This window comes from Galleria mellonella, unplaced genomic scaffold (genome assembly GCF_026898425.1).
Source record: "Galleria mellonella isolate WM207_F2 unplaced genomic scaffold, CSIRO_AGI_GalMel_v1 utg200, whole genome shotgun sequence".
NCBI lineage: Eukaryota > Metazoa > Arthropoda > Insecta > Lepidoptera > Pyralidae > Galleria > Galleria mellonella.
In genome coordinates, this window is record NW_026442034.1 from 2349643 (window position 1) to 2377164 (window position 27522).

Sequence of the window (27522 nt, forward strand, 5' to 3'; positions counted from 1 at the left end):
AAAATAAAAATATCAATGCCAAAAAAAATATGCTCTACAAAATGTCACTGTCACGATACAAAGTATGTCCTGAAAATTAAGTGACAATTCAGAATGCTTTGCTCTGCCTAGATGAGTCCGTTAAACTTCTAGTTCATTAGATTGGGACGTTAATATGATAGCGTTATTCAACTGTGCAAAATAATAAGAAAAATCTAGCCATAGTCGGGTTGCAACAATTTCTTAAGTGAAACCTTTGACAATATCTCTCTCACACACTCATACACATTAAACGAATTTATTGTATTTGTAAAGCATATTACACTCACAAATAATGTGGGATAATACTATTTCAGAGCCATAAGTATAGGGCAGAGAAATGAAAATCAAATTTTCCTAAATTATTCTTGAGTAAGTTTATTAACATTATGTTGTAAATTATTAATATTAAAAGTCCATCATTGTAAAAAAATAATCTATAATCTTATATGTTTGATAGTGCAATATACTCTTAGTAGCGAAATAAAAATAAAAGTAAACAAAAACGAAAAAAAAACATACCTTACAAATAAAAAAAAAGTAGCTCGTGCATAGGCAAACATAAGGATTAGAACATAGGGACGGAAACAGGATAACGTTTATTTTATATTGCACCTAACTACAGTCAATCAACAACGAAAAAGCGAAAGAAAAAAAAAACATGTAAAATAAGTAGAAAAAAAATCACACTAATTCACTCAATTTTAAACTTAATTTTTACAATCTAACTTAAAGAAATATTTGCTTGTGTACTTAATAACTAATTTAAGCCGCTGCATTTGAGATTTCACAATAAAGATAATTCACAATATAAAGACACGTGATAAAGCCTTTATTAAAACTATTTTATAAATAGTGCAATAAAGACATCGAACGCCCGTAGGGGAGCCTAAAAGTAGTGGCAGTCATGTACAAATTAAGAAACTAGGGTACAACCAGAGACAAAGTATTCTATAAAAAAAAAGTATTCGAAATAAATTTTGGCGGGCGACTTCACCGTCAAACGGACCAATCGAAACGAAGATCACATCTAGGCCTACGGCGATTGGTTACTCAGTACCAGACTATTTTTTTAATGTGATTCAAAATGGCACTACGCTTTTGAATATTAGCGTACGCGAACGCAGCTACTGAGATAGTTCGTGCAAAGGAAATCTGCTTATACAGCTTAAGGTGAGTGGTTCGGAAGGAGGGTGAGGGTGGGTTCAGACGAGCGTGGCGAATGCCTGCGAGGCGGAGTCTGTGTGTCCGGAGGCGGGCGGGCGCCGCTTGCGGCCGTACTGCCCGATGAAGGAGCCGTCCTCGTTCATGCCCGCTGCAAGTAACCATGCATACACATACAGCCACACGCGAGCGCACGCACACACACGTGGAGCTAGATCGACCGAGCGAACCTTCCTGGGTACTTCCGTAGAGCAAGTAGTCATGTAATTTTTACCCGATTGCTGATGTAATACTAGTTCTTAAGTATATGTATATAAAGTGTGTATTTAAGTAGTGAAATATCCTGCCGAGGTTTTCTCTAGAGACTACAGTATAGGATTTTTTAAAAAGGGTTTCTTCAGGGTTGGCAACGCGCATATGATATACTTCTAGTGTCGCAAGCGTACATAAGCATTTTCGACAAATTTTAATAAGAAGTGTATAGAAATTACTTTTAATTGGAATAATGCTACAGACTACATGAAAACGTTGTGAAATAAATATGGGTCATGAAGTCTTAAACTAGCAAAAACTTGACAATCGTTTTTTTGTGACTTTGTAAAAGTCGATTCTTTAGTGTGAACGTATAGTTAATTTAGTTTTAATTATAGTAGTGCTACAGACTACATGAAACCAGTATAAAACAAATATGGAAGTCATAAACTGAAAAAAAAAAACTAACAGTCGTGTTTTTCTAACTGCCAAGTCGACTTTTTTAGTGTAAACATGTAAGATTCTTTATTCTTTATTGTACACAAAAGGTTATTAAAATGTAAAAACAAACATAATAGTGCACAAAGGCGAGCTTATCTCCAATAGAGATTTCTTCCAGCAAACCCATAATGAGAAAACTGACAGTTCATTAGTAGGTACAGTTCATACACGTGTACCAATCGACTTAAATGTTATAGTTAAAAATAAATAAATAAAATGTCTTTATAATTGAAAAGACCGATAGGTATAAATAAATAAATAAAAATATATATAAGTAAATACATATAAATAGATAGATACTTCATATAGTAGTGTTTAGTCTAACGTGGTTTTGTTCTAGCTCTTATTCTGTGCTCTTTCAGTCTAACTCCACCTTAAAACAAGTACATGCATTTTGTTGCAATGGCGTCTATGTTATATGGAAAGAAAATGTTTATATGACACTAAATGAAAATTAAAAAACAAAAGGTAACATAATTTGTCGTGCTGCACATATATAGATAGAGTAACACAAAACATATATTGTACAATGCGATCAAAATAACTACAGGAATTACCTTTCGACATATTGTAACATCTTCACCTGTTATTATAATTAATTCAAAAATTATTTAAAGAATACAGATTTTTTTTTTTATGTATAATTATGTTTTTAATACTAACTGTACTTTTTGATTAGACAGTAGACAAGTCGAGGACATTGATATTCTTGTTCTTAGAATTATTTACGTATGGGAAATAATTTTATTTTTCTTGCTGACCATACCCTTCAAGTGACCATAGACAAGCCGACATCACCGGTATTCCTGTACTTATTTTGATCGTATTGTATATTTAATTATATGATGCGTATGCAAATTTAACACGTAATACATACTTTTAGCCTTGGCAATAGTGGAAGCACATACCTGTCTCCCCTTCACCGTACTCCGCCATAGAGTCGGTGTCACTCTCGGGACCTGGCTTGGTGCCGCTGCTCATAGAATGCCGGGACTTGTTGTCCAATCTAAAAAAAAAAAGATTTTAAACTCAAACAATAAATTCAGCAAGGTTTAAGATCGAATAAGGTTACCTATAGATTATACTTTGTTTAAGCCTTAGATTATATAGATACGTGTCTTCATACAAATGCTTCCAAAAAAGCCAGTCAACTTTTTCATACAATTTTGAGTGATAAATAGTTACGAGTAATTCCTTTATAACTTCTATGTTTACTTGTCTTAAAATTTTTGCATCTTTTGAATGCGTAAAAACTTATTTATTCGACTAGCGACCCGTCCCGGCTTCACACGGGTGGACATTTTTACATTTTATAAAATGGTTATTGTGACATAACGATAATAGTTAGACATATAATAGTTATATAATAGTATCGCGAAGTTTTTTGTCGTTATTGACCATTAAGGCTGCACAAGCGACGGAAACTTAAAAATGGAGTAACTTCTCCCGTTTTCCCAACATTTCCCTTTACTGCTCTGCTCCTATTGATCGTAGCGTAATGAAAAGTATATTATAACCTGCCCAGGAGTATGAAGAATAATTGTACCAAGTTTCGTTAAAATCCGTCGAGTAGTTTTTGTGTCTATAACCAACATACCGACAGACAGACAAAAATTTTACTGATTGCATTTTTGGCATCAGTATCGATCACTAATCACCCCCTGATAGTTATTTTGGAAAAATATTTCATGTACAAAAATGACCTCTCTACAGATTTATTATAAGTATAGAAGATAATTAAATATAGATACAACAAGATAAATTGTGTGCGTAAGTACATAGAAGACTAATAAAAAAAAAAGAAACAGCTAATTTGATAATTAGCTGACAAAAAGTTGATCCGTTTTTGAGGCTCGATGCTCTATCTATATAATCTAAGGTTTAAGCATAAAGATGCAACAATTGCGATGTACAAATGAGAATGAAGAATGAATCACCGAAATTGGTAGTATTGTTATATATGAGGCCTATAAAATCAAAGGCAACTAAACGCCATAAAATCGATTTCATTTTCACTCTGTACTCAAATATTTCTCTTAATAAAAAGTTCTATTTGTTGTAAATAGCAGGATGCAGTAATAAAACATATATGTATTTGTTATATAAAATAATTTGAGATATAAAATAATAAGTTTAGTGAAAAGGTTCAAGACATGTCTTAAAACAAACAAAAAAATAATACATTATTCTAAAAAAGCTTAATGTCAACAGCCAGTATTAAAACTCCAACAGTATTTATTAAAATTCAAACTATTATTAATATTCTAATTTTCTTAAATCTGATTTAAAATATAGATTATCGTTCTATATCCTTGACAAAATATTAGTTTTTGTAGTTTCTTCGACATTTGACAGATTTGGATACAGCAGTCTTTGATTTTAAAGGCCTCATATCTTTATAAAAAAAAAGATAGACTTAGACAAGCTGACGGCCCACCTGATGGAAAGCGGTAAACGTCGCCTAGTAGACATGAGCAGTACCATGGACATAACAGAGTACTGTTTCGCCCATGATACCCCACATGCGTTGCCATTCCTAAGGACTCGGGTGTTATTCCTCTGTACCCTGTAAATTCACGCCATATCTCACCCTTCAAACCGAAACACAGCCATGCAAACACAACTGCTTTACGGTAAAAACACGAATGGGGCAGAGGTACCCAAGCAAACGACTTTTGTACAAAGTGTCCCTCTGGTATCTAGATTATATTGTGAATGTTCGTGGTGTATGTATGTGTGGAGGTGTGAAGGTATATACTGACGGGTGCGTGTACTCGTGGAAGCCCGCGTCGGGGTAGTCGCGGCGGCCGTGCGCCAGCTCGCGGTCGTGCACGTCGTACTTGCCGCCGCGGTTGCGGCGCGCCACGCACACCAGCACCAGCACCAGCAGCAGGAACGCCAACGCCACCATCACGCCGATGAACCAGCCCGCCGTCGCCATCTTGTCCTCGCGCGTTATCGTCGGCCCTTCTGCACTCAACATAATCATCGGTTTATTTTTTATAAGTGAAAATGGAATGGTAACCCCGCCTGCGTTAACGAAATACGCTGGCGGAGCACCAGTGAAGGGTGATAGATGAGAATGAATACAGGCCAGTTAGCCCATCATGATGAATTCATCAGGACTTAACCGTGGAAACTATCAAGAGGAACCGCGAGGAGGTCGACGTGGTTGGGTATATTGCTAGCAACGGGATTCTCAGTCTCCATTACTAACAATCCCTTTTCCCCCCATAATCATCGGTTATGTGACGTCACGTCTCATTACCTCGCTAGCCACACAAATTAATTGTCAAAATTTTAAATCCACAAATACAATACAATAGGTAAGTACATAGTTAACGAGTGAATCGAGAAAGAGTATTATATACCAACTAACTGATGCCCGCGACTTTGTCCGCGTGGTGTTTGTTATTCCTGTTTAATATGTATGATGATGTATGTACCTACCTAATTATTATGTCTGGGAATACTGGACCAAAATTAACAAATGACGTGTCGTTCTCACTCTTTGCCTTGGATTAAAATGACTTTATTGAAGTAGGTCGTGTACTAAGCTGTATAAGTTACTATAGTTTCTTAACTATCCTACGGGAACTCTTTAATTCTCCGTGATTAAAAATATCTAAATGTTGAACTGAGATGTAAGGTACCACCAAGCAAAATTTCATTTAAATCAGTCCAACAGTTTCGGAGACTAGCCTATACAAACAGACAAATAGACAGACAGAGTATAAAAATTCGAAAAAATCTGAATGTGTTCTATTTCACTTCTAATATCTCGCTGATTTGGTTTTTAGTGTTTCTATTTATTTCTATATATCGACATTCAACCTATATAGATGATGATCAACCTGCTCATTCGTATGCCAGTTTCGGCCAGCAACAGTTACAAATTCCAAGATCACTCACCGATATCGACCTCCTTGATCTCACTGGCGCTGAAGTAGTCGCCGTCGTGCGCGGTGATCTTGACCTCGTAGACCTGGCCGGGCTCGAGCCCGGTGAGTATGACGTAGTCGTCGTCGGTGATCTCGTTGGTGTGCAGCCAGGCGTTGTGGCCGCGCACCTTGTACCACACCACGAAGTGCGTCCCGGGGTGACCGTCCAGTGACGGCAACCAGCGAACCTTGATATGCGCTGACCCATCCTTCGTCGGCAGCCGCTCCGCTTCGAACATCGGCGTATCAGGCTTCGCTACCAGTCCCCCCTTCGTGGTTTGCTCCACGTAATACTTGTCACCCTCGCCCGCCTTCGTCTTCGCGCGTATCTCTATCCTGTACTTCGTATTCGGCTCTAGACCTGCCAGCTTCGCTCTATCGAACGACGGGTCTATCTCCTTCTTTCTTTCCCGCAGCGGCCCGAGAGCAGTACCTTCGACCTTCTGATAGTAAATCTTATAACCTGTTAGTACTCCATTCTCGTCTATGGGCTTGTCCCACTTCAGCAGCATAGCCGAGGACCCAATAGGGTATACCTCGAAAGATCGGACCGTTCCGGGTTTGCCTTCTGGGGTAACGAAACTCAAGATCTCACTAGATGGTCCGTTGTAGCGTCCGTTGTACACGAGGATCCGCGCGTTGTTACGTTTGTACGGTTTAAATTTGGACACTAGAACGCTAGTTGCGTCTGCTTTCACCAAAACTTCCTTGAGTCTATCCTCTTCTCCATCTACCCAGGTCTGAATTTTGTAACCCTTAAAATGTCCACGGACGGATTCCGCCGGGACCGGGTTCCAGTTTAACAAAGCAGTGGTTCCAGTGATCACTTGGACGAGACTGAAGTTGGTGGGTGCTTGGAGAGGAGTGTCCTCGCCAGACCAGCCTATGATTTCAACTGGGGCCACATTAGATATTCCTTTGGAGTTACCAGCTATAACCTATGCAGGATAACGGAAATATATTAGTAACTGAATCTCAGATTCACAGTGTAAACTAAAACAGTCCAATTTAATGTGTGTTAATATACCTTAATCTTGTACGGCTGGAAGGTGGGCGTGTTGGGTACGACGAACTGTTCCTGCTGCCAGTCGGCCACGTGGTGGTCCTGGTAGGGCTCGCCGGTGATGTTGCGACGCCAGAACACACGGTAGTAGAACCCGGGACCGTTGTGTTCAATTTGAGGCATTTTCTGCATTTACACAAGATGTAAGGATTCAATTTTCTAATCTAGTACAAATGGTATATTGTATCGCCTTTATACATTTGAGTCAAAGACCTATTATTTACCATAATACAATAATGTTTTATTTTAATTACATATTATAAATAAATAAAGTACAATAAACAAACATGTTATAAATAAAGTAAATAAGTAAAAAAGTTTTAATTAAAAAAATACAATCGTGACAAAATCAGTTATAAAACATAAAAAAACTAACTGAGAACCTCCTATTTCTTGAAGTCGAAATTTGATTCGAAAAATGAAAAAAATATAGCAATGAAAAATATGAATTTAAAAACATTTACTTTAAAAATGTACTTTTTACTAAACAACACATTACTAAGCAAATATTATAATACTTCTAATTCTTTTTTTTAAATAATTTGTTTAAATCTAACTTATAGCGAAATGTTATTCGACAGAAAGCTGTTATATTTTCCATCACAATTATAAGACTTTTGGACAGTTGCAATAATATAATAATAATAAATCTTTTATTTTCAGGTATATACCCATAGTTTACAGTTATTATGATTAAAATTTACAAACTATTATTATATTTTTAAACTATACATTAATTACAAAATACCAAGCCAAATAATTTCATTATAAAATCTTTTGTCGTCAGGTATGCAGTAAGGAATACAGTCTTTACAATATGATTACTTATTGTCATTAATCTTTCATGAAATTTTGCCTTACATTTACGTAAAATAGCAAAAAAATCATTAACCCTGTTCTCTGCAAACATGCCAGATGCCACATGCAAATGCAATAATGTAATGCAGGCTGTTGTAATAATTTGATATGTATTGTGGGTGTTGTTAGAGAGTAAACTTTTTTTTTTGCTAAGGAATACCACTTCCCTAAATATTGAGAGCCAATTACATTTCGCTATTGGAATACCAAGTGTAAGAGAATAATCTAAGTATGGATGGCTGTGATACTGACCGACCAGGAGATGACCATGTTGGTGGGGTCGGAACCCTTGCCCTCGACGTTGTCGGGGTTCTTGTAGGGCACGTCGGGCTGCGTGGTGCACGGCTCCGAGTGGCCCGACGGCAGCGACGGCCCGATCTTGTTCCACGCGATCACTCTGCAGTACAAAGTATCATCTTAGAAGAAAAATAGATAAACGTTTACATTGAATGGCTTGACTTGCAATTATTTATTTATTTATTTATTACATCCACTGGGTGAGCCTTACAGTCTTCCAATACGCTCACCCAGGAATGCATGAGTACAATAACATATAAAAAGGAATATTACATAAAAATAACAAAAATAACATAAAAAGATTTAACTAAAACAAAAAACGTCTGAACACAAATACTCTGTGGTCACTCGACGAAACTCCAGCAAGTTGGAGGCAATTGCGGATACTGGCTCAAAATATCATCGAGTAGTTTCAATGTAAGAGATAGAGGAGCCTGCTTAGCCAACTCTGTTCTTCTTAATGGAACATCGAATAAGTGCCGTCGACGTGCTCGCACGCAGTTAAGCTGATTGTTTCTCCAACTCATTGAGCACGTCCAAATGGCTACAGATTCCCTGCTCGAACAGATTCCTTCCGCTGAAGTCGTGATTCTTGGCGATTTTAATGCCCACCATACCGAATGGCTTGGTTCACGTACAACCGACTATGCGGGAAGATCTGTTCATGACTTTGCTTTGGCTTATGGTCTGACGCAGCTTGTTTCCTCGCCTACGCGAATACCTGATGTGTTGGACCATTCACCTTCACTGTTGGACCTTCTGCTGACCACCCACCCAGACAACTATGTGATTTCCGTCGAAGCTCCGCTTGGATCGTCGGATCACAGTCTGGTGCGGAGCGAGGTGCCTCTTATGAGTTCGATTCTACCACGTTCCACGGGTAGACGTCGTGTCTGGCACTACAGGTCAGCGGACTGGGATGAGATGCGGATTTTTTTCGCATCTTACCCATGGAGGCGGGTTTGCTTCACACTGGATGATCCTGACGCCATTGCCGATTCCATTGCTGATGTGGTGCTTCAGGGAATGGAATTATTTATTCCTAACTCCGTGGTGCCCGTCGGCGGGAAATCCCAGCCCTGGTATGGAGCCTCTTGTAGAACAGCATCTCGTCTGAAACAGGAGTGCTTCCTAACCTGGGCTAAAGGTGTGGCGTCGCGAGATCCTAACACCAGTGCTCTCAAAAAGAAGTATAACTCTGCCTCTAGGTCTTTCAAAAGAGTTATAGCCACAGCGAAGTCAGAGCATATTAGTAGAATTGGCAAGAGATTGGCTAGTTTGCCCTCTGGGACTCGAGCTTTCTGGTCTCTTGCCAAAGCTGCACAAGGGAATTTCTGTAAGTCATCTTTTCCACCATTGCGCAGGGAGGATGACTCGTTGGCCCAGAACGCTAAGGAAAAGGCCGATCTTCTTGGATCCATCTTTGCGTCAAACTCGACATTGGATGACGGGATGAAATCACCACCGACCATCACGTGTTGTAGGAGCTCTATGCCTGACATTAAATTCACGCATAGCTCAGTGCGTAGAGCACTTTTCTCCCTCGAAATCCATAAGTCGAGTGGGCCCGATGGTATTCCTCCAATTGTGCTTAGGACGTGCGCACCAGAGTTGGCTCCGGTTCTTACGCGTCTTTTTCGGCTTAGCTACTCATCGGGCATAGTCCCAAAGTTTTGGAAGACTGCTCTGGTGCATCCGATCCCTAAAAAGGGAGATCGCTCAGATCCAGCTAACTATAGGCCCATAGCTATCACTTCCTTATTCTCGAAGGTTATGGAATCCATCATTAACCGTCAACTGCTCCGGTACCTAGAAGAGCACCAGCTGATCTGTGATCGCCAGTACGGCTTTCGACAGGGACGTTCGGCTGGTGATCTTTTAGCTTACTTAACACACCGATGGGCAGTGGCAATCGAGAGTAAGGGAGAGGCCTTAGCAGTTAGTCTGGATATCGCGAAGGCCTTTGATCGGGTGTGGCATAGAGCGCTGCTTTCAAAGCTACCTTCATTTGGGTTGCCTGCGAGACTGTGCATTTGGGTCGCCAGTTTTCTCAAGGAACGTAGCATTAAGGTCGTAGTCGACGGAGCATGCTCTGATTTAAAACCTTTGAATGCTGGTGTCCCGCAAGGCTGTGTACTATCTCCGACTCTGTTTCTTCTGCATATCAATGATATGTTACAGATAAGTAATATTCATTGCTATGCAGACGACAGTACAGGAGATACATTATATACCGGTCATGCAAAGATCTCGCGGGCACATACCGATGAGTGCCGGAATAGACTTGTGTCTGAAATCGAAACTTCACTCCATCAAGTTTCGATCTGGGGTGAACAAAATCTTGTCCAATTTAACCCCAAAAAGACACAAGTCTGCGCGTTTACCGCAAAAAAGACGCCGTTTGTCGTATCTCCTCACTTTCAGGGCACTTCCCTTGATAAAAAGTCGAGTCTAGGAATTCTGGGCGTTGATATATCTTGCGACGTCCAGTTTTGCGGTCATCTGGAGGAGAAGGCTAAGATAGCTTCCAAAAAGTTAGGAGTACTCAATAGGGTGAGACGATATTTCATGCCAGAACACCGCCTGAAATTATATAAAGCCCAAGTCAGGCCGCATATGGAATACTGTTCTCACCTGTGGGCAGGAGCGCCACAGTACCAACTCCTTCCGTTAGACCGCATTCAAAGTCGGGCGGCTCGAATTATCGATAGTCAACGCCTTACTGTCCGACTCGACCCACTGAAACTGCGCAGAGATGTTGCATCTCTGTGCATCTTCTACCGAATTTATCATGGGGAGTGTTCTGAGGAATTGTTCGGATTGATACCTGCTGCTGATTTTCACCACCGTACAACCCGCCACAAACTAAAGTTTCATCCCAATCATCTGGACGAGTGGCGGTCTTCCACCGTGCGTTTTTCAAGGCACTTTCTTCCACGCACAACCATTCTTTGGAATCAACTTCCAGCAGCAGTATTTCCGAACCGATACGACAACATAACCTTCAAGAAAAGAGTATATTCCTTTTTAAAAGGCCGGCAGCACACCTGCAATGCCGCTGGTGTTGTGGGTGATCATGGGCGGCGGTAGTCACTTACCATCAGGTGAGCCGCATGCTCGTTTGCCCCCTGTGTTGTAAAAAAAAAAAAAAAAAAAAAAAAAAAAAAAAAAAAAAAAAAAAAATAGGAAGTGGTAATTAGTAATGGATATAGAACAGCATTATTTAGTATAACAATCTAAGAAATAATTCTTGTAATATGGAATTGCAGTTGTACACATTTGTACTTTTGTTGTATTTTGTTAAGAGAGGGACTGGCTGAAAACCAGCGCTGTGCAGTTGTTCACATTGCACTGGGACACTCACAGCATCAGCTGAGCCATTTCCTTTTACCTAATATAAGAAAATATATATAATATTACTGTAATATTTCTGTTTTAACCCTTCTTAGCATAATGGTGGAAATTTCATTGAATGCCCAAAAATTATATAAAAGAACAAGTTAAGTTGATCATGTCTAGCTACCTTTTTAATGTCCATCGCAAAAAACATACCTAATTTATTTTTTTGACTATTTTTCATTTAATTTTGAAAATGAATTATATCACCTTGATTTATTCTACCAATAAAAACAACATGCAAAGAAGGGTTAACTATATGTTTTCCATGTAATAAATATTATATATATTCTATTCTTATGCACATCACAATACATACAAAGTTACGTCCTTTATTTGATGATATTGGTGTTGTAGACTCGTAGTCTGCACTGCCTTACATTTTAATATTTTCAGGGTTTGGTTCCGGACAATACAAAGCTATAATATAATACATCTGTGTAAATATGTCATTGGGCGACATAGTATATAAATAGGATTTTAGAAAATTAAAATATGCTCTATATAAGCAACTCATTTGAACCAATTTCAATAAAAAAATCTTATTGGGAAATGTTGCTTATAGAGGAAAAAGGAGTATAAAAATACTTACAGTCTAGAAAATATTTTTACTTATTTCTTTTACTAACTAAGCTGAGTAGAATAAAATATAAAGAATGTTGCTTATACAGAGGTTGCTTATATAAAGCTTTCACTGTATATATGTATGAAAAAAAAATTATAAAAATTATAACTGCCAACTATAGACAAATAATAAGTACAGACACTATGAAGTATGGTGTTGGTTCTCCTGTGAATGATGATATAGTCTGAGGAGTAGTACCTGAAGGTGTAGTTGGCCCAGGGGCTGAGCTGCGCGGCCCAGGAGGCGTCGGTGGCGGGCACGGAGTCGGCGGCCGCGTCCCAGGCGTCGGGCGTGAACGACGTGTTGTACTGCACGCTGTAGCGCAGGATGGGCGCGCGGTTGTCGCCCATCGAGTGCCAGCGCAGCGTGGCCTGCCGCTGGCTGCACGAGATGCCGTCCAGCGCCGGCGGGTTCGGCTTGTCTGCACACCAACACTCATCTCACTCGTATCATCATCATCATTTCAGCCGTTAACTGTCCACTGCTGAACATTAGCCTCCCCCTTGGGGGGTTTTGCCCGTAGTTGCTACACTTGGAAGGCGGATTGGCAACCGCAGTCAGGTTTTACAGATGTTTTAAGAGGGACGCCGCTGCCCATCCCTCGTCCTCCCTTAGTCGCCTCTTACGACACCCACGGGATAGGAAGCCTATTCTATTCTATACCGGGAAGGCATAATACATTTTTATTTTAGTCCATGGGGAAAGAGGTTTGTTAGTAATGAGGAGGTTAGTTCCCGTTGCTACTAATATAGCCTATCAGGTGGACCACCACGCGGTTTCCACTGGAAGTTATCGTGACTAATTTATCGTTGAGTTCATCACGATGGGCTAAGTGACCTGTCTTTTCATCCTCAGCAATCATCCCCCACTGGTGCCCCGACAGTGTATATCGATAGCGCAGGCGGGGTTATCATTTCATTATTCTTTATTAAAACAAAAAGTCCAAAGCTACAAAACTGCTAGATTGAGCACTGTATCATTGGGCGTTTTAGTTCATGATAACAGTATCATAAATATATTATAAAATACCACAAAATAATAATGTAATAATATATAATAACTGTATGAAGAGGTTTAATTACAAAAATTGAAAAGGGGATTTTTAATTGGTCTGGTGGATAAATGAAAGAAAAATAATAAAATAAAAAAAATATGAATAAATGAAAATTTATTTCAAACTTATCGGGCAATGAGTGGGGACATCGATAAGAGTCGCTTTAGACAGACGTATCTCGACTAAATGTGGCGATGTTTTGAAGAAGGGCCAGATTAAAAGTACACTTAACCGGCGAAATTGCATAAATAGTCTGATGGATATGGAGGAAGTGAAAGCGATATGTTTGGATAAAAACATTTGACGTTTCCCTTATCCCAATGGGAGATAGGCGTGACATAAATGTACGTATGAGGCTGTTTTTTACTTTTAAACGTACATGATATGACAACCAATAAAATTCACTAGTAAGTGGCGTGGTATGAAATCATTGTAGGTTTAGATTCTAAGTTTCATATAGTTCATTGTAAATGTTAGATGTCATGTGTATTAGCATAAATCTTATTTTTATTTGTCAAAATCTGTAATTGGCTTTTGGTTTTTAATTCTTTTTTTAATAATGAAATTTTCTAGCTGTTGGCATTTTTTTTAATAAAAAAAAATAAATACCTTGCACGGTGAGCGTGGCCTGCGCACGCGCCTCGTCGATCTCCGTCCTGGCGATGCAGGTGTACTCGCCGGAGTCGAGCTCGATGGTGTCGGATATTAGGAGCGAGTAGTCGTTGGTCATGCGGAAGCGCGGCTGGTTCTCGAAGTCGATCGGCTGGCCGTCGTTCAGCCAGATGATCTCCAGGTTGAGCGAGTCGTCGGCGTTCGCGTTGCAGCGGAACGTGGCCGGGGAGCCGGCGGCCACCTCGTAGTGTTCCGGCTCGTCCGTTATTACCGTGTGCTCTGTAATTATAATTTTATATTTGTATATAAAAAAAAAAATTCAATAAAGTCAGTGTGAAACTATAAAAAAATTTAAAGTATAAAAAATCATTTATCATCATTATTGGCGACCGGCCGATGCACTCTATAGATATTATTACACTTTTTTATACACGTTTACTTTTAGAATGTTCTTATTATTTGTAATTTCAATTTTATATTTTTTTGACTTATTGACTCTTTCTTGCAATACATTTTTTCGCTACGATATTCCGTGTCTATATCATTTCATCATCTCATCACAGTCCACCACTCTGTAATAATCATCTAATTCCTACCCTTATCCCAATTATTATTTGGGGTCGATGAAATATGCTTTTTATAGTTTTTATAGTTGTTGATGTAAATCAGGCCGTCTGCCTGACGTTAACCCTCTTTGGGAAGTAAAGCATAAAAAATAAAAACCATAAAAAAAATATAATCGTGTTAAAAACTAACCTCCTACTTAAAGGAAGTAGCACTTCAGTATCAAAGTACCAGTAACTAATAAGAACGCCTTGTACACCGACACGTTGCTGCCCAGTTTCTGTTGTTGTATTAGTCGTTAACTGTCCACTGCTGGACATAACCTCCCCCATAAGGGGGGGGTGTTGCCAGTAGTTGCCACGCTTGGCAGGCGGGTTGGCTACCGCGGTTGGGCTTTTAGTGATGTTTTAAGAATGACGCTGTTGCCCATTCCTCCACCATAAGCTCCTTTAGTCGCCTCTTACGATTTCCACGGGAAAGGAAAGGGTGGCCTATTCTATGCCGGGACCTACACAGCTAAGACCAGTTTCTATACACACTCTCAACTTACTCTTAACAGTGAGCGAGCCGAACGCGGACTTCTCCCCGAACTTGTTCTTGGCGTAGCACTGGTAGGTGCCCACGTCGGTGAATGACAGGTCTGGTATGACGAGATCGCCCTCCGATGTGATGTTGTACCTGAACATTAACATTTTTTAAAATTCGATGCAGTGGGGGATAGGAGGGATTGTTAGTAATGCGGACTACCTGTCTCACTGCTAGCAATTAACACTGTCAGATCAGGGGGGAAAGGAATTGTTAGTAATGGAGGCTGAGAATCCCATTGCTAGCAATATACCCAAACAGGTTGACCTCCTCGCGGTTCTGGCTGGAAACTATTATGGTTAATTCCTGATGAATTCATCATGATCGGCTAACTGGCTTATTTTCATTCTCATCTATCACCCTTCACTGGAGCTCCGCCAGTGTATCCCGTTAGCGCAAGCGGGGTTACCATACCAATATCATTCATTATACTCGTTGCAGTATCCAACCAAACTTTTTGTTTACATTTTGGCAGATTTCGCCCTCATATTTGAAGATTCATCAGGAAAATAGTATAACTACGTTTAAATACTACACTGGTTATTATTACTGTTATTTGGTTTTAAGGGAATTCCCACCACATCAGTGTCAAATATTGTTATATTTATTTTTATATAAATTTAAACTACACGGTCGCTTATCCGTATATAAAGGGATACCTTTGATAACATAATTCCTATAAACAAGGCAGATAAGAGAATCCAGGTGCATTTTCAATTCTCACAACGCTATAAGTGACCTGCCTGTTACTAAATTCCTGGTATTTGTTATTAATAATATTTATGTTTACCAGAAGCAAACTTTGTACAACAGTCGTTGGCTTCGGTACCTGTGTCCCATTCGTGATTCAATGTTTCTGTTTAAAGGGTGGAATATGGCAGTGAATTTACAGGGTACTGAGAAATAATACCCGAGTCCTCAGGAATGGTAACGTATGGGGGGTATCATGGGCGAAACAGTATATTCTATTATGTCCATGGTACTGCTCATGCCTATAGGTGAAGGTTGCTACTTTCCATCAGGTGGGCCGTCAGCTTGTTTGCCATTCTAAGTTGCATAAAAAAAGTTCAGTTTTTAATTTTATGACTGTAAATTGCAATATTATATTTTTAAAGAATGTTATGTTTAATATAGGGTCCTATGACATTTTAAGTCTCTAAATAAAAAAAGCTTTTAAAATCAGTTCACAATTAGCAAAGATATGTAGTAAAATACAGATTTTTTTATACTAGTGAAGTGGCAAAAAAGTATACGGCCCAACGTAAATAAAGGCCCAATAAAGGGGTTCATGGGCTACGGTAAGTAATTACCGTAGCCTATGAACCCCTTTATTGAAGAACCCTATGCTGTAGTCTCTTGGTAAAAGGACTCTCGACAGGGAGCTCATTCCATAGATACGTGTAGAACTGAAACTGTGCCTCTTTTTTAAAAGTCGGTTGAAAATATTCGACATACAACTGTAAATCTAATATTAACAATACTCGTAGATAGTTGACTAAGGTTAAATTTACGAATGTGAAATGACCCGTAAAGAGCACCTGGAAAGGCCAATCCTAAATCGAAAGGTCTAAAATTAAAACATATATTAATAATAAAATAACCTTTTAATAGAAAATAAATTAATAATCATTGAGTCTTGATAGGGCAGCGTGATGGTACAAATTTTATTTATAGGCTTTATAAAACAAGCTCAGTTATTTAAGGTTAAACAAACAAGGGTATCGAAAAACGTAAATAAGAATAATCATCATATTGATAAGGTGTGTGCAATACACCTTTAGTTGTGTTCTAGTGAAAGAAAGTTACTTATAAAACCCTATATCGAGCCAGTTGGCCAGCGTTATAATAAATACCGTTTATGGAGGTAAACAGAATCTTACACATACATACATATCGGTATAGTCGTATAATACTGATGGATATATATATATATATATATATATATATATATATATATATATATAAAATATATATATATAAAATATATATATGAAATATATTAAATGATACAAATTTAATTTTCCATCAATTAAGAATATATCAAAAACTATCGTGAATATGTTATCATTCTAAAATCTTTATATAGTAAATGAATGAATAAATGAGTATAAAATATTATAGAGAATAAATGAGTATAATGAATTATAAAAGAAGAATAAATCGTTTTATATGGAAAATACAATCGAGATAAATTAATTTAATAAATTAACTCCCTAGCTAGAGACTACAGTATGGGGTTTTTCAGAAAGGGCATATTAAGGTCTCTTCAGGGTCGTCAACGCACACGTAAGATCTCTAGGGTCGTAGGCGTTCATTTGTGGTAAAAGGAGGAAGGGATTGTTACTATGCGGATTAATATTTAGGACGACACCTACATGGTCCACCTTGGAAACCATCGTGTTGAGTTCCCGGTGTATTCATCACTATGGGCCTGACAAGCATTTTAATTTTCATTTATCATCCCTCTCAAGCGGGGTTACTGTTCCATCACGGCCCATTAAAAAAAAAACCTTTGATATAAAAATACATCTCCTGTGGGCGGCAATACTCACTTTCCCCCGGTGATGTCGACGTCGTCCCTCATCCACTTCACGATGGGTTTGGGCGCGCCGAACACGCGGCACTTGAGCACCGCCGTGGAGCCATCCACCTTGGTCACGTTCTCTGGTGCCTCCTTGATCTCCGGCGGGAGCGCTGCCAATGTAAACAATCTTTTAGTGTATATACATATATGGTATAAATATCGACGACCATGGAGGTCTAATTAATGATCGAGAGATGGACAGTAGCTTCCATTAAAAACATCACCAAACTTTACTGCAGTTGTCAACCCGGCTGCCAAAACGTGGCAACTACTAGCAAAACACCCCAAGGGGGAGACTTATGTTTATCAATGGCTGATGTGATGATGATGACGGTTGTATAGCGGTTTAAAACACCGCTGTAAATTACAATGGTTGCGAGTTCAATCTTTGAACAATAACAGCATTGCGTTTTCGAACATTTTCTTAATTTAGATGCGACAAAATGTGAAAATAGTATCTATTAATTTCATACAGCATTTATCAAGTGACCGGGCATTTTGTATGAAAGGTTTAACAATTGTTTTTATACTAGTTGTATGTAACTTGTAGCTTTGCTCGCGTAAAATAAAAATATTATATTAAATACAGAGAGATTATAATCGATTTATATAGCAACATTTAATAAAGTAAAAAAAACATCTTTACAAAACTTCACATTTATAATATTTGCAGGATTTTTTACTATATGTAATGAGCAAAACAGTTCAGTTAACAGGTACACTAAGCGGGTTAAACTCTGTATAATTTAAATTACTAGAGTGTTGACCTTCCCTCTTGTACCCAGCCTATACTTACCTATTTAGTTGTCTAGACAGACTTGCCAAGTTATCCTAGTTAGACCTAAAATTAGGTCAATGAGATGAATAGCTCAACGTATTATTAGGCCAAATATTTATATATTTATTCGTTTCTACAATTTATTCAATTGATGCAAGCTCTATTTATTACAGAGAGAATAATCATCTATACATATTACCTATTCATTTAAAAAGAATCAGAAAAAAGGCACGTTTTAGACTACGTTTATTTATTTATTCATTAGTACAAATATATGTACGTGGTGGACTTAATGCTAGAAGCATTCTCTCCCAGTCAACCATAGGGAAGTGTTACAATACTCGAATGCGGTACTAGTAATTATTGATATACATACATACTAAAATTACACATATAAACGAATAAATATACATTCAATATTAAAGGATAATAAATGTTGTCTATCCATGCCCGCATGATGTTTAACTAGTCAGGTCAATATATAACTGAATTTTCAAATTCAATAATATTTATAAATACATAAACCATAAAAATACCTATCTTAAATTATTAAATCTTTAGTCTTCTTCTTTCGAAGTAAATTCTTAATTTCAAAATAAAATGCAATAAATAATAAATAAAAGTAACAATATGTTTATAATTTTTAGTTTTTTATAAGAAGATTCATTTATGTCATCGAACTAAAGCGACTTCACTTCCGTAGATGAGCAAATTTTTTTATTAAAAAAAAAATGTAACAATAGATAAAACTTATAACGTTTATAATTTATAGTTTTTATAAGACGATTCATTTATATCATCAATCTGATTTACGGCTTGCTTTTTTTCAACGTCCATATAGTATTAATTGCTTGTGCATTAATATAATCGCTTTCGAACGTAAACAGATTTGTTGCGTGTATAAATAGTATAAATCAATTTAATGTATACTACACAGTACAGTACGGCGTCCTACACGTCAAAAACAAATACGACAAACAATCATATCCGTCAGGCATTTTGTGTAGATTGTTGAGTAGGCGTGTGAAAACGTACCACCTCAATGGAGCGAGGATGTGCCCAATAGAGTACTAGACTACTTGCACTCTGTCAACTAATCTATGGTAATGAAACATACAATAGAATGTATTTAAATATTAAGAATTAACTTTAGGAATTTTAAAAATTAAGAAAAGTAATGTGTGTTTGTGTGTGTGTTTGTATGTATGTGTGTATTATCTTTATTTTAATTGAATAATAAAATTGCAACTAAACAACGTCTGATGAAGAAGACATGAGAAATATTAAAAAGTTAATATGAGGATCTTAATAAGATCAATAGAGAGTAAAACAATATTTTTTTGAAATTTTGTCTGTCTGTATGTTTGTTACGACATCACTCAAAAACTACTGCTCCAAATTGGATGCGGTTCACAGATGCGTTCCTAAAGGTCTAACTTAAAATACGGTTATTATTTATTTATACTTTTGGACACATTAAAATATGTCTATTTTATACCCGATGGCATTCTCTACCAGTCAACCGTTACGCTGAACAGATAGTAAATAGTGGTGCTTGGATTTAAAAAAAAATTTAAAAATTAAATAATTATTTTGAAAGATAACAACAATTTACTATACATAGTTTTATCTTGATACGTCTTCTAAAAATGGTTTCATTAGTTTTTTTTTACTTCTAAAACCACACGTACGAAGTAGCAGGCATAAAGCTAGTATATTTAATAAATACAAAGTGAAATTAAAGTTAAAGATCATTGAATAAAATGGAGCTAAAATTACATAACCGGTGATGACCCGCCAACGGGACGGTGTCAGTCTGGTGCGCTCCCGAATTTTATCATATGAGAACGTTGACCCTTCACCCTACCCTCTAGCTTAGTATATTAACTTCAAACACATTCATAATTTTATTTTAGTACATGAATATAAAGATCTGAGGACGTGTGAGCGACGATACGAGCACATGCTTGTAGCTGTAAAATTACGGACACAACTGAATTACATGTTATAAACTTTATTAGTACAATTTCTGAATGAGATTTACATCTAAGAGTGACATTTGTAGAATAGATTCACGCAGGCAAAGTAGGGTTGGCATTATTAATTATCTAATGTTGTGAAAAGGAAACACGTGATTGTTTGTTTGTAATTGATAACTCAAAAATTTCTCAATCTAATTTAAAAATAATTTTCCCTATATTATTTTTGAAAAATGCATCTAATTGCATCCGTTCATCTAATTGTATCATTGTTCTCCGTTGATTTTAAATGATTTTAAATTTTCGCGTTGATTGCACATTTTATAAATACACTATTTTATATACATGAAACGGCAATAAAGATGCAGGTATGTAGGTATTATTTATCTGTAAATTTTTCATTACGTTAAGTCCCAATAGTATATTTAAAATATGTTCTATTATTTGTTTTACAAAATAGATTTGGTATTCTCCACCTAACAATAAGAGACCCAAAAGGAAGATACAATATCTTTTTAACATTTTTAATTCTACATATTTATATGGCAAACAAAATGACGACCCACCTGATGGAAAGTGGTAACCGTCGCCTATAGACATGAGCAGTACCATGGACATAACAGAGTATACTGTTTCGCCCATAATATCCTCCATGCGTTGTCATTTCTGAGGACTCAGCTGTTATTCCTCTACACCCTATAAATTCACTGCCATATCCCACCCTTCGAACCGAAACACAGCTATGCAAACACAACTGCTTCACGGTAGAAACACGAACAGGACAGAAGTGCCCAAGCAAACGTCTTTTGTACAAAGTCTCCCCCCTCTGAGATGTTTTCTTTTAATATTTTAAATTCTTTAATACAAATAGAAATCTCTGAAGACAAATAAGTTTCTTAGCCCCTGGCGGTTTATTAGTTACAATAAGGCAATCATACTTAAACCACATGAGCAACGAAAGTTATTTTTTACTTAATGCCTACTGATTGAGATGTTCGATGTGGGACATATTGATTGAACGTGTACCGATTGAGGAATCAACCCACGTCTTAAAAGAGAAAGTTAATTAGGCTGATAGATTTTAACAAATTTACAATTGAACGTATTCAATTGGCATTTTGTACTTTGGTCCATCGTTTGTAAAGGCAAATATGGGGCATCCATTAATGTAATTTCTGTCTATAATTTTATACGCATAGAATTATTACGTATAACAAATAATAGGTAAATTTAGAACTAACATCCTCTGACTTTGTGACCTGGATATATTGATTCACCGGGTTAAAAATAACCTACGTTCTTCTCCAAGTCAAATACTACGTTATCATATTTCATGATAATTTATAGTGAACTAGCGACTCGCCCAGGCTTCGGACGGGTGCACATTGCATCACATCATATTAGAAACCTCTAAAATTATCAGTGTTTCTCTACTATATTATGCATGTATTATACATATAAACCTTCTTCTTGAACCATTCTATTTACTAAAAGAAACCGCTTCAAAATCTGTTGCGTAATTTTAAAGATTTAAGCATACATAAGGACGGACAGACAGCGACTTTGTTTTATACTATGTAGTGATGAATCAGAGCCTTTAAGACGATAAGAAGTAAGAAATAAACAAACTTTCACGTTTATGAATTTATGTAGTAGTATATATAGGTTTACATTATTTTTTTCATCAATTTGTTGCGTTGAGTATTAATTAGATGGGTATAGTATACTATCCTTAAATGATAGCTAAATACCATCACGAATTTTTTGCAGACCTATAACAGAGATCTCAAAAGGATTACGTAGCGTTTTCAATGAAAGCTCGTAGTCGATTTCTTTCGACGTCTTGAACAATTATCGCCATATATCAATTATCGTCAAATTAACAAAAAACAATATTAAACTATAACTATAGGCCGTGTGGTCCCGGTGTAGAATAGGCCACATCTTCCTAACCCGTGGGTGTCGTAAGAGTCGACTTAGGGGGGCGAAGGATGAGCAGTAGCATCCCTCTTAAAACATCTGTAAAGCCTGACTGCGGTTGCAAACCCGCCTACCAAGCGAGGCAACTACTGACAAAACCCCCCAAGTGGGAGACTTATGTTCAACAGTGAACACTTAAAGGTTGATATAAAAATAAAAATAAAAAATATTAAACTATACGTATGACCCTTCCTTTTGAACCACTCTATCTATTGATAAAACCACAATTTGTTAATCAAATTTGTTGCGTAGTTTAAAAGATCTAAGCGTACAGACGGCGGAAAGCGACTTTGTTCTATGCTATATAGAGATTAGTAAAATGGCCTTAGCACCTTCACACCTTAACCCTTAAATATGTCCCAATAAAAAATCAGTACTGGAAACCGTATCTATTTTCTTTCAGCGATTTTCGAGATTAACAGTCACCATAATATCTTTTATATACTGTATGGATTAAAGCATAATAGATACTCATCGACCCTGAATGAACTAGCATTTCAATGGCTATAGAAATAATATATGAATGTAACAGTTAAATTCATTATTGAATTCTGACGGAAGTAGTAAAATTGTTCGAATAAAATTTGAAATTGGGTTACGTCCGTGACACGTCACCTTACTTTTGAGAGCTACTGTCTTAAAGCCTTATTTTCATAAATATAATGTTCAACTAAGTAGAAAAAAAATATTTTATATAATTTTTTGATAATTGTCATGGTTTTTTTTTTCAATATTTTGAGATATTGTACAATGATTACATTTTGAGCTAAACAAAAAAAAAATATAAAACGTCTCCTTTCATAAGTTTAGAATTATGAAAATAAGAATATATCACAAATGAGTTCTCGAAAATAAAAGAGAATATTTCGGACGTACCCAAAATTAAAAAGGACTCTACCCTTTCGTAAAATAATATAAAAAAACAGTAAAATTCGTATCATAGCCCACTGCATTATTCAGAAAAAATAAACGGAGATACAGACATATGCGGGCAATAAGTGCTTAATGTTTTTTTTGTTTTTTTTTATATGATTTAAAGATTTGTAAAACAATTTAATGTAAAAATACTTATAATTATATAAATGACTCAAAGGATGAATTCCAAACACCATCAAGTACCAACAGCCTCCAGTATCAATAGAATTATTCAGAAGCGATACAATAAAGATATTATTCTCTGAATTACAACGACGGGACTGCTTCTGTGTATAATAAAATATAAACGTACCTATATCAAAGTGAAGAATATCAAGTGGCAGTAAGATTTTTGGGGATCCATTAGCAATACCATACATTCGCATACAATCACGTCCACCACCCAATATTACGTTTACCCGAAACATCCTACTGGGATCCTTAACCACCCCCGATTCGTGACGGGTATCAAATAAGGGGGCGCAGACTGGAGAGTGGGCAAATAAAATAATGAATTAGGTACGATCTCCGTCTAGGATGAGTCAAGCGGAGGTTATCGAACTTGGAAATTCGGTAAGCCCAAACTCGTGGCGCTCCCACCCTCTTTGTTGGGGTAGATACCTACATTCTATAGGCCAGGTAAAGTTACATTGTGAAAACACGCAATAGTGCGGTCGACTGTGGGGGCGGGCAGCTGTTTATTTTTTTATGGCGGCTACAATTTCGTGTAGACATTTTGATTCGCAACGGTGGGGTGGTGAGAGATATCCGCGGGTGTCAACCCGCGGATATCTCTCACCACCCCACCGTTGCGACCATGGTAATTGACAATATAAAAAGTGTTGCACAATCTGTACCGACCAAATTGTCAATTTAACCAGAAGTGATATTGACGATTTCTAGTGAGATCCGGGCGTATTGTTTCCACAATGGAGTTCGAGTTTCCTATTTGACTCTGTATTATGAAATCTGGCCGCTATAGTTCGAAATCGCTGATATAAATTGTTCATGATTCAACAGTTTTAGTATTTATATTATTTATTTTTATTTACAGGAATCAACAATTTATTGTAATCCTATTGATATTATAAATGTGAAAGTTTGTTAGAATAGATGTATTAGATGGATGCTTGTTACTATTTCACGCAAACTATTGAACGGATTGGAATAAAATTTGGGAACGCGTAGGTTATATTCTAAGTTGGCACACAGGATATTTTATGTAGCTAGTAATTCACGCAGGTAAAGCGACAGGATACACCTAGCACTACATACAAAAGAAATTACATATATCATAGAATGACAAACAAACTGATTGTGAAAGTGGTAACCGTCGCCTAGACATTAGAAGTACCACGAACATAACAGAGTATACTATTTCGCTCATGATACCCCACATGTGTTGCCATTCCTGAGAACTCAGGTGTCATTCCTCTATACCCTATAAATTCACTGCCATATCCAACCCTTCAAACTGAAACAGCCATGCAAACACAACTGCTTCACAGTAGAAACACGAATAGGACAGAGGTATCCAAGCAAAAAACTTTTGTACAAAGTCTCCCTCTGGTAAATTATAACTGTACTTTAAGTGCATGTGCAAAAGAACATGAATATGTATTTCTGTAAACGCGACTAGGTATTCATGTACCCGCATTGGATTATATGCAGGGAGTTTATTTGTAATCGCAGTCGACTCTTGGCCTGATAACCTAATATTACTGCTATTCAAGCGTATATATACCGTTATAAAGTATAAATGTGTCCTATAAAATCTTGGGATGCAGCCAGAGTATCAGCACATATACGAGTAGCTACTATGTATGTACTTTATTTAAATCGTTACATGAAGAATAGGTCTTTTATAAGAATCACTATGTTAAATTGAAAGCGTAAACGTGTCGGGCACGTACTAACAAAGGAGTTTTAATAAATTAATAATGCGAGCGTCACTGTTCGCATAATGGCGCCGAAAGGATTTGGAAATCCGTGTCGTTCAATTTACGTGATGGAAACACGCGACCGAAACGAATTATTATTAAAAACTTAACACAAAATCCGAAGTAAATTTCGCATTGTGAAGTTTATTCGATTTTATTTAATATCTGTTTATTTGCATATATTGCAGCGATAATGTTACAATATATGTATTAATAAAGTAAACATTATTGAGTACTTTGGTTGGACACGGCAAGTAAGAATCGAAGAAAGTGGTCTTAATATATTTTTAATATTTTTGTTTTAATTTTTTTAATGTAATAAGTGTTACTTATTATGCAAATTGTATATATATATATATATATATATATATATATATATATATATATATATATATATATATATATATATATAAAACATCATAATTAATATAGTTTTCAATAGATTTCAAAAAGAAAATTTTCAATTTGGTTGTAGTTTTTGTTATGTCTGTTACCTCATAACTCCGTCAGTTGTAAACCGACTTGGAAAATTATTTTATGTCTGAAAAGATATATTTACAGGTGAGTTTTATAGAAATTTTATCAAAATTAATTCAGTAGTTTAGTTTTGAATTCAAAATAACTGGGTATTACCATAATTAAAGTAATTTTTTTTGTGAAACACAATCTTAATTATTGCTACTTTACAAAAAGCTTGTGAAATTTGGCAATCAATGGAGGCATATTTATTTTATACTGTTATTACTTCCACGATATAATTAAATATAGGTATCAGTAATGACGAGATAAGGATTTTCTGAGTACTGCGGGGCTCTCTCGTTCCTAGCGTTTCGCGTCTCGCAAACCCGATAAAAATTTTTCATAACATGCGAATCTAAGGAAAATAAACGTAAGAATGTTTTATCAGTGGAAATAAATTAATTTCCTGGCTTCGTCACACAGGCTATAAATCAAATAAATAAGGCTCGAGCGGGCAGTCAGTTTAGTCGGCAGGCGCGCGCGTCTCCGGGATAACCGGGTCAAGGTAACGCGTAACGGTCTCTAATGCTGGATGTCTAATAAACACTACTATTTCATGGTAGCTAGCTGTCATGTAACTAAATTGTATACCTTTATAGGAAACTGAATAAACAAGAAACAACAATTTTTAATTTATATTTGACTCTCGATACATTTACTTTCAAGTATTACTTAGTAATTTAAAGTTAAATTTAACGTAGTTTACCGTATATACAAAGGGAAAGAGTATAGAACGGCCCACTTCTTTTCCGTGGATATCGTATAAGGAGACTAAGGGAAATTAACAGTCGAAGGACGGACAGCAGAGTTCCATTAAAACATCTCCAAAGCCTAACTGCGGTTGACAACTATGCACTTCACAATAATAATTTTTTTTCAAATCCATCGATTATTGTCATATAAATAGTCATTTACTTTAAAATATGCTTTGGAACATAAACAAAAACAGAATATACCCTTTTATTATTAAAAAAAAAAATAATGTAAAAAAAAAGAAACATTTACAACTACAGAAACAAATGATCGTGACCACTTCAGTGTCTATATGGCTCCAAGAAACTATTTCTACTTTCGAACGGAACAATTGCCGAGTGCTGCTAAATATAGCTAATTGTTGAACTACAATACATTCCTAACTCAATTTTGTAAGGCATAAGACTGCGTTTGTCTACGACATATGTTAAACTTATTTATCATGTCCCTCACTTATAGCCTCGTGGCCATCCCCATTGGTGTGACGGTCAAATTATAAGTGACAGTTATGGTCAGAGTTGCTTCTCTAATGAAAGCTTACTATTGTAGCGCAGCGACGTTCGAGTGAGCAATGAAAGAAATTGTGGTTTATTTAGAAAGCAAAGCTTATAAAATAGTAGCAGGTTTGAAACATGACTATTATTTGTGCAAGATCTTGAGTAACAGTACTCAGTAACTTTAATGCCATATCTCATCCTTAAAACACAGCATCCAAAGCAAGCAGGCTGCTTGATATTAGCTAGACTTTGGTAGAAAACAATACCGAAGAATAAGCAAGCTCTGAAATGGCAATAAGGTGGTAACAGCTCCAAGAATCGACTACTGATGGGAAAAAAAGGTTTTGAGTGAGTGGCGACCACGTATGTTTAAATGAAGTATAAGACGATCGCCCACTACATGGAGTGACAGATGGAAAGTGAATGAATGCAAGTGGCTCCTGACCGTTCCTTATGACAATCTACGGGGGAGGCCTACATTCAGCAGTGAACAGATAACGGCTGATATGATGATGATAATGGCATAAAAAGATTTTATACCTCGAGACTTTTTTTTTATATCGCTGAGGTGGCAAAAAAGCATACGGCCCACCTGATGGTAAGTGGTTACCGTAGCCTATGAACACTTGCAATATTAGAGGTATTAC

The 27522-nt window shown here is 36.8% G+C and overlaps 1 protein-coding gene across 4 annotated transcripts in view; it reads right to left on the reverse strand.

Annotated features, from left to right (window-relative positions):
- Positions 1-27522, reverse strand: part of LOC113516451 (neuroglian) — a 60724-nt gene that overhangs the window by 5493 nt on the left and 27709 nt on the right. For 2 of the 4 annotated variants that reach the window (XR_008252763.1, XR_008252764.1), the window contains exons 7-16: positions 17483-17624; positions 14896-15023; positions 13779-14060; positions 12314-12536; positions 8050-8194; positions 6904-7065; positions 5848-6814; positions 4698-4905; positions 2844-2941; positions 541-1333 (exon numbers count right to left, since the gene is read on the reverse strand). Coding sequence is in view for 2 of the 4 variants with exons in the window: in XM_052894280.1 (XP_052750240.1) it covers positions 1277-1333; positions 2844-2941; positions 4698-4905; positions 5848-6814; positions 6904-7065; positions 8050-8194; positions 12314-12536; positions 13779-14060; positions 14896-15023; positions 17483-17624 (2412 nt within the window). In the remaining 2 variants the exon portion in view is untranslated. The remainder of the gene's footprint in view (positions 1-540; positions 1334-2843; positions 2942-4697; positions 4906-5847; positions 6815-6903; positions 7066-8049; positions 8195-12313; positions 12537-13778; positions 14061-14895; positions 15024-17482; positions 17625-27522) is intronic. The other 2 variants (XM_052894280.1, XM_052894279.1) reach the window with 2 other exon arrangements.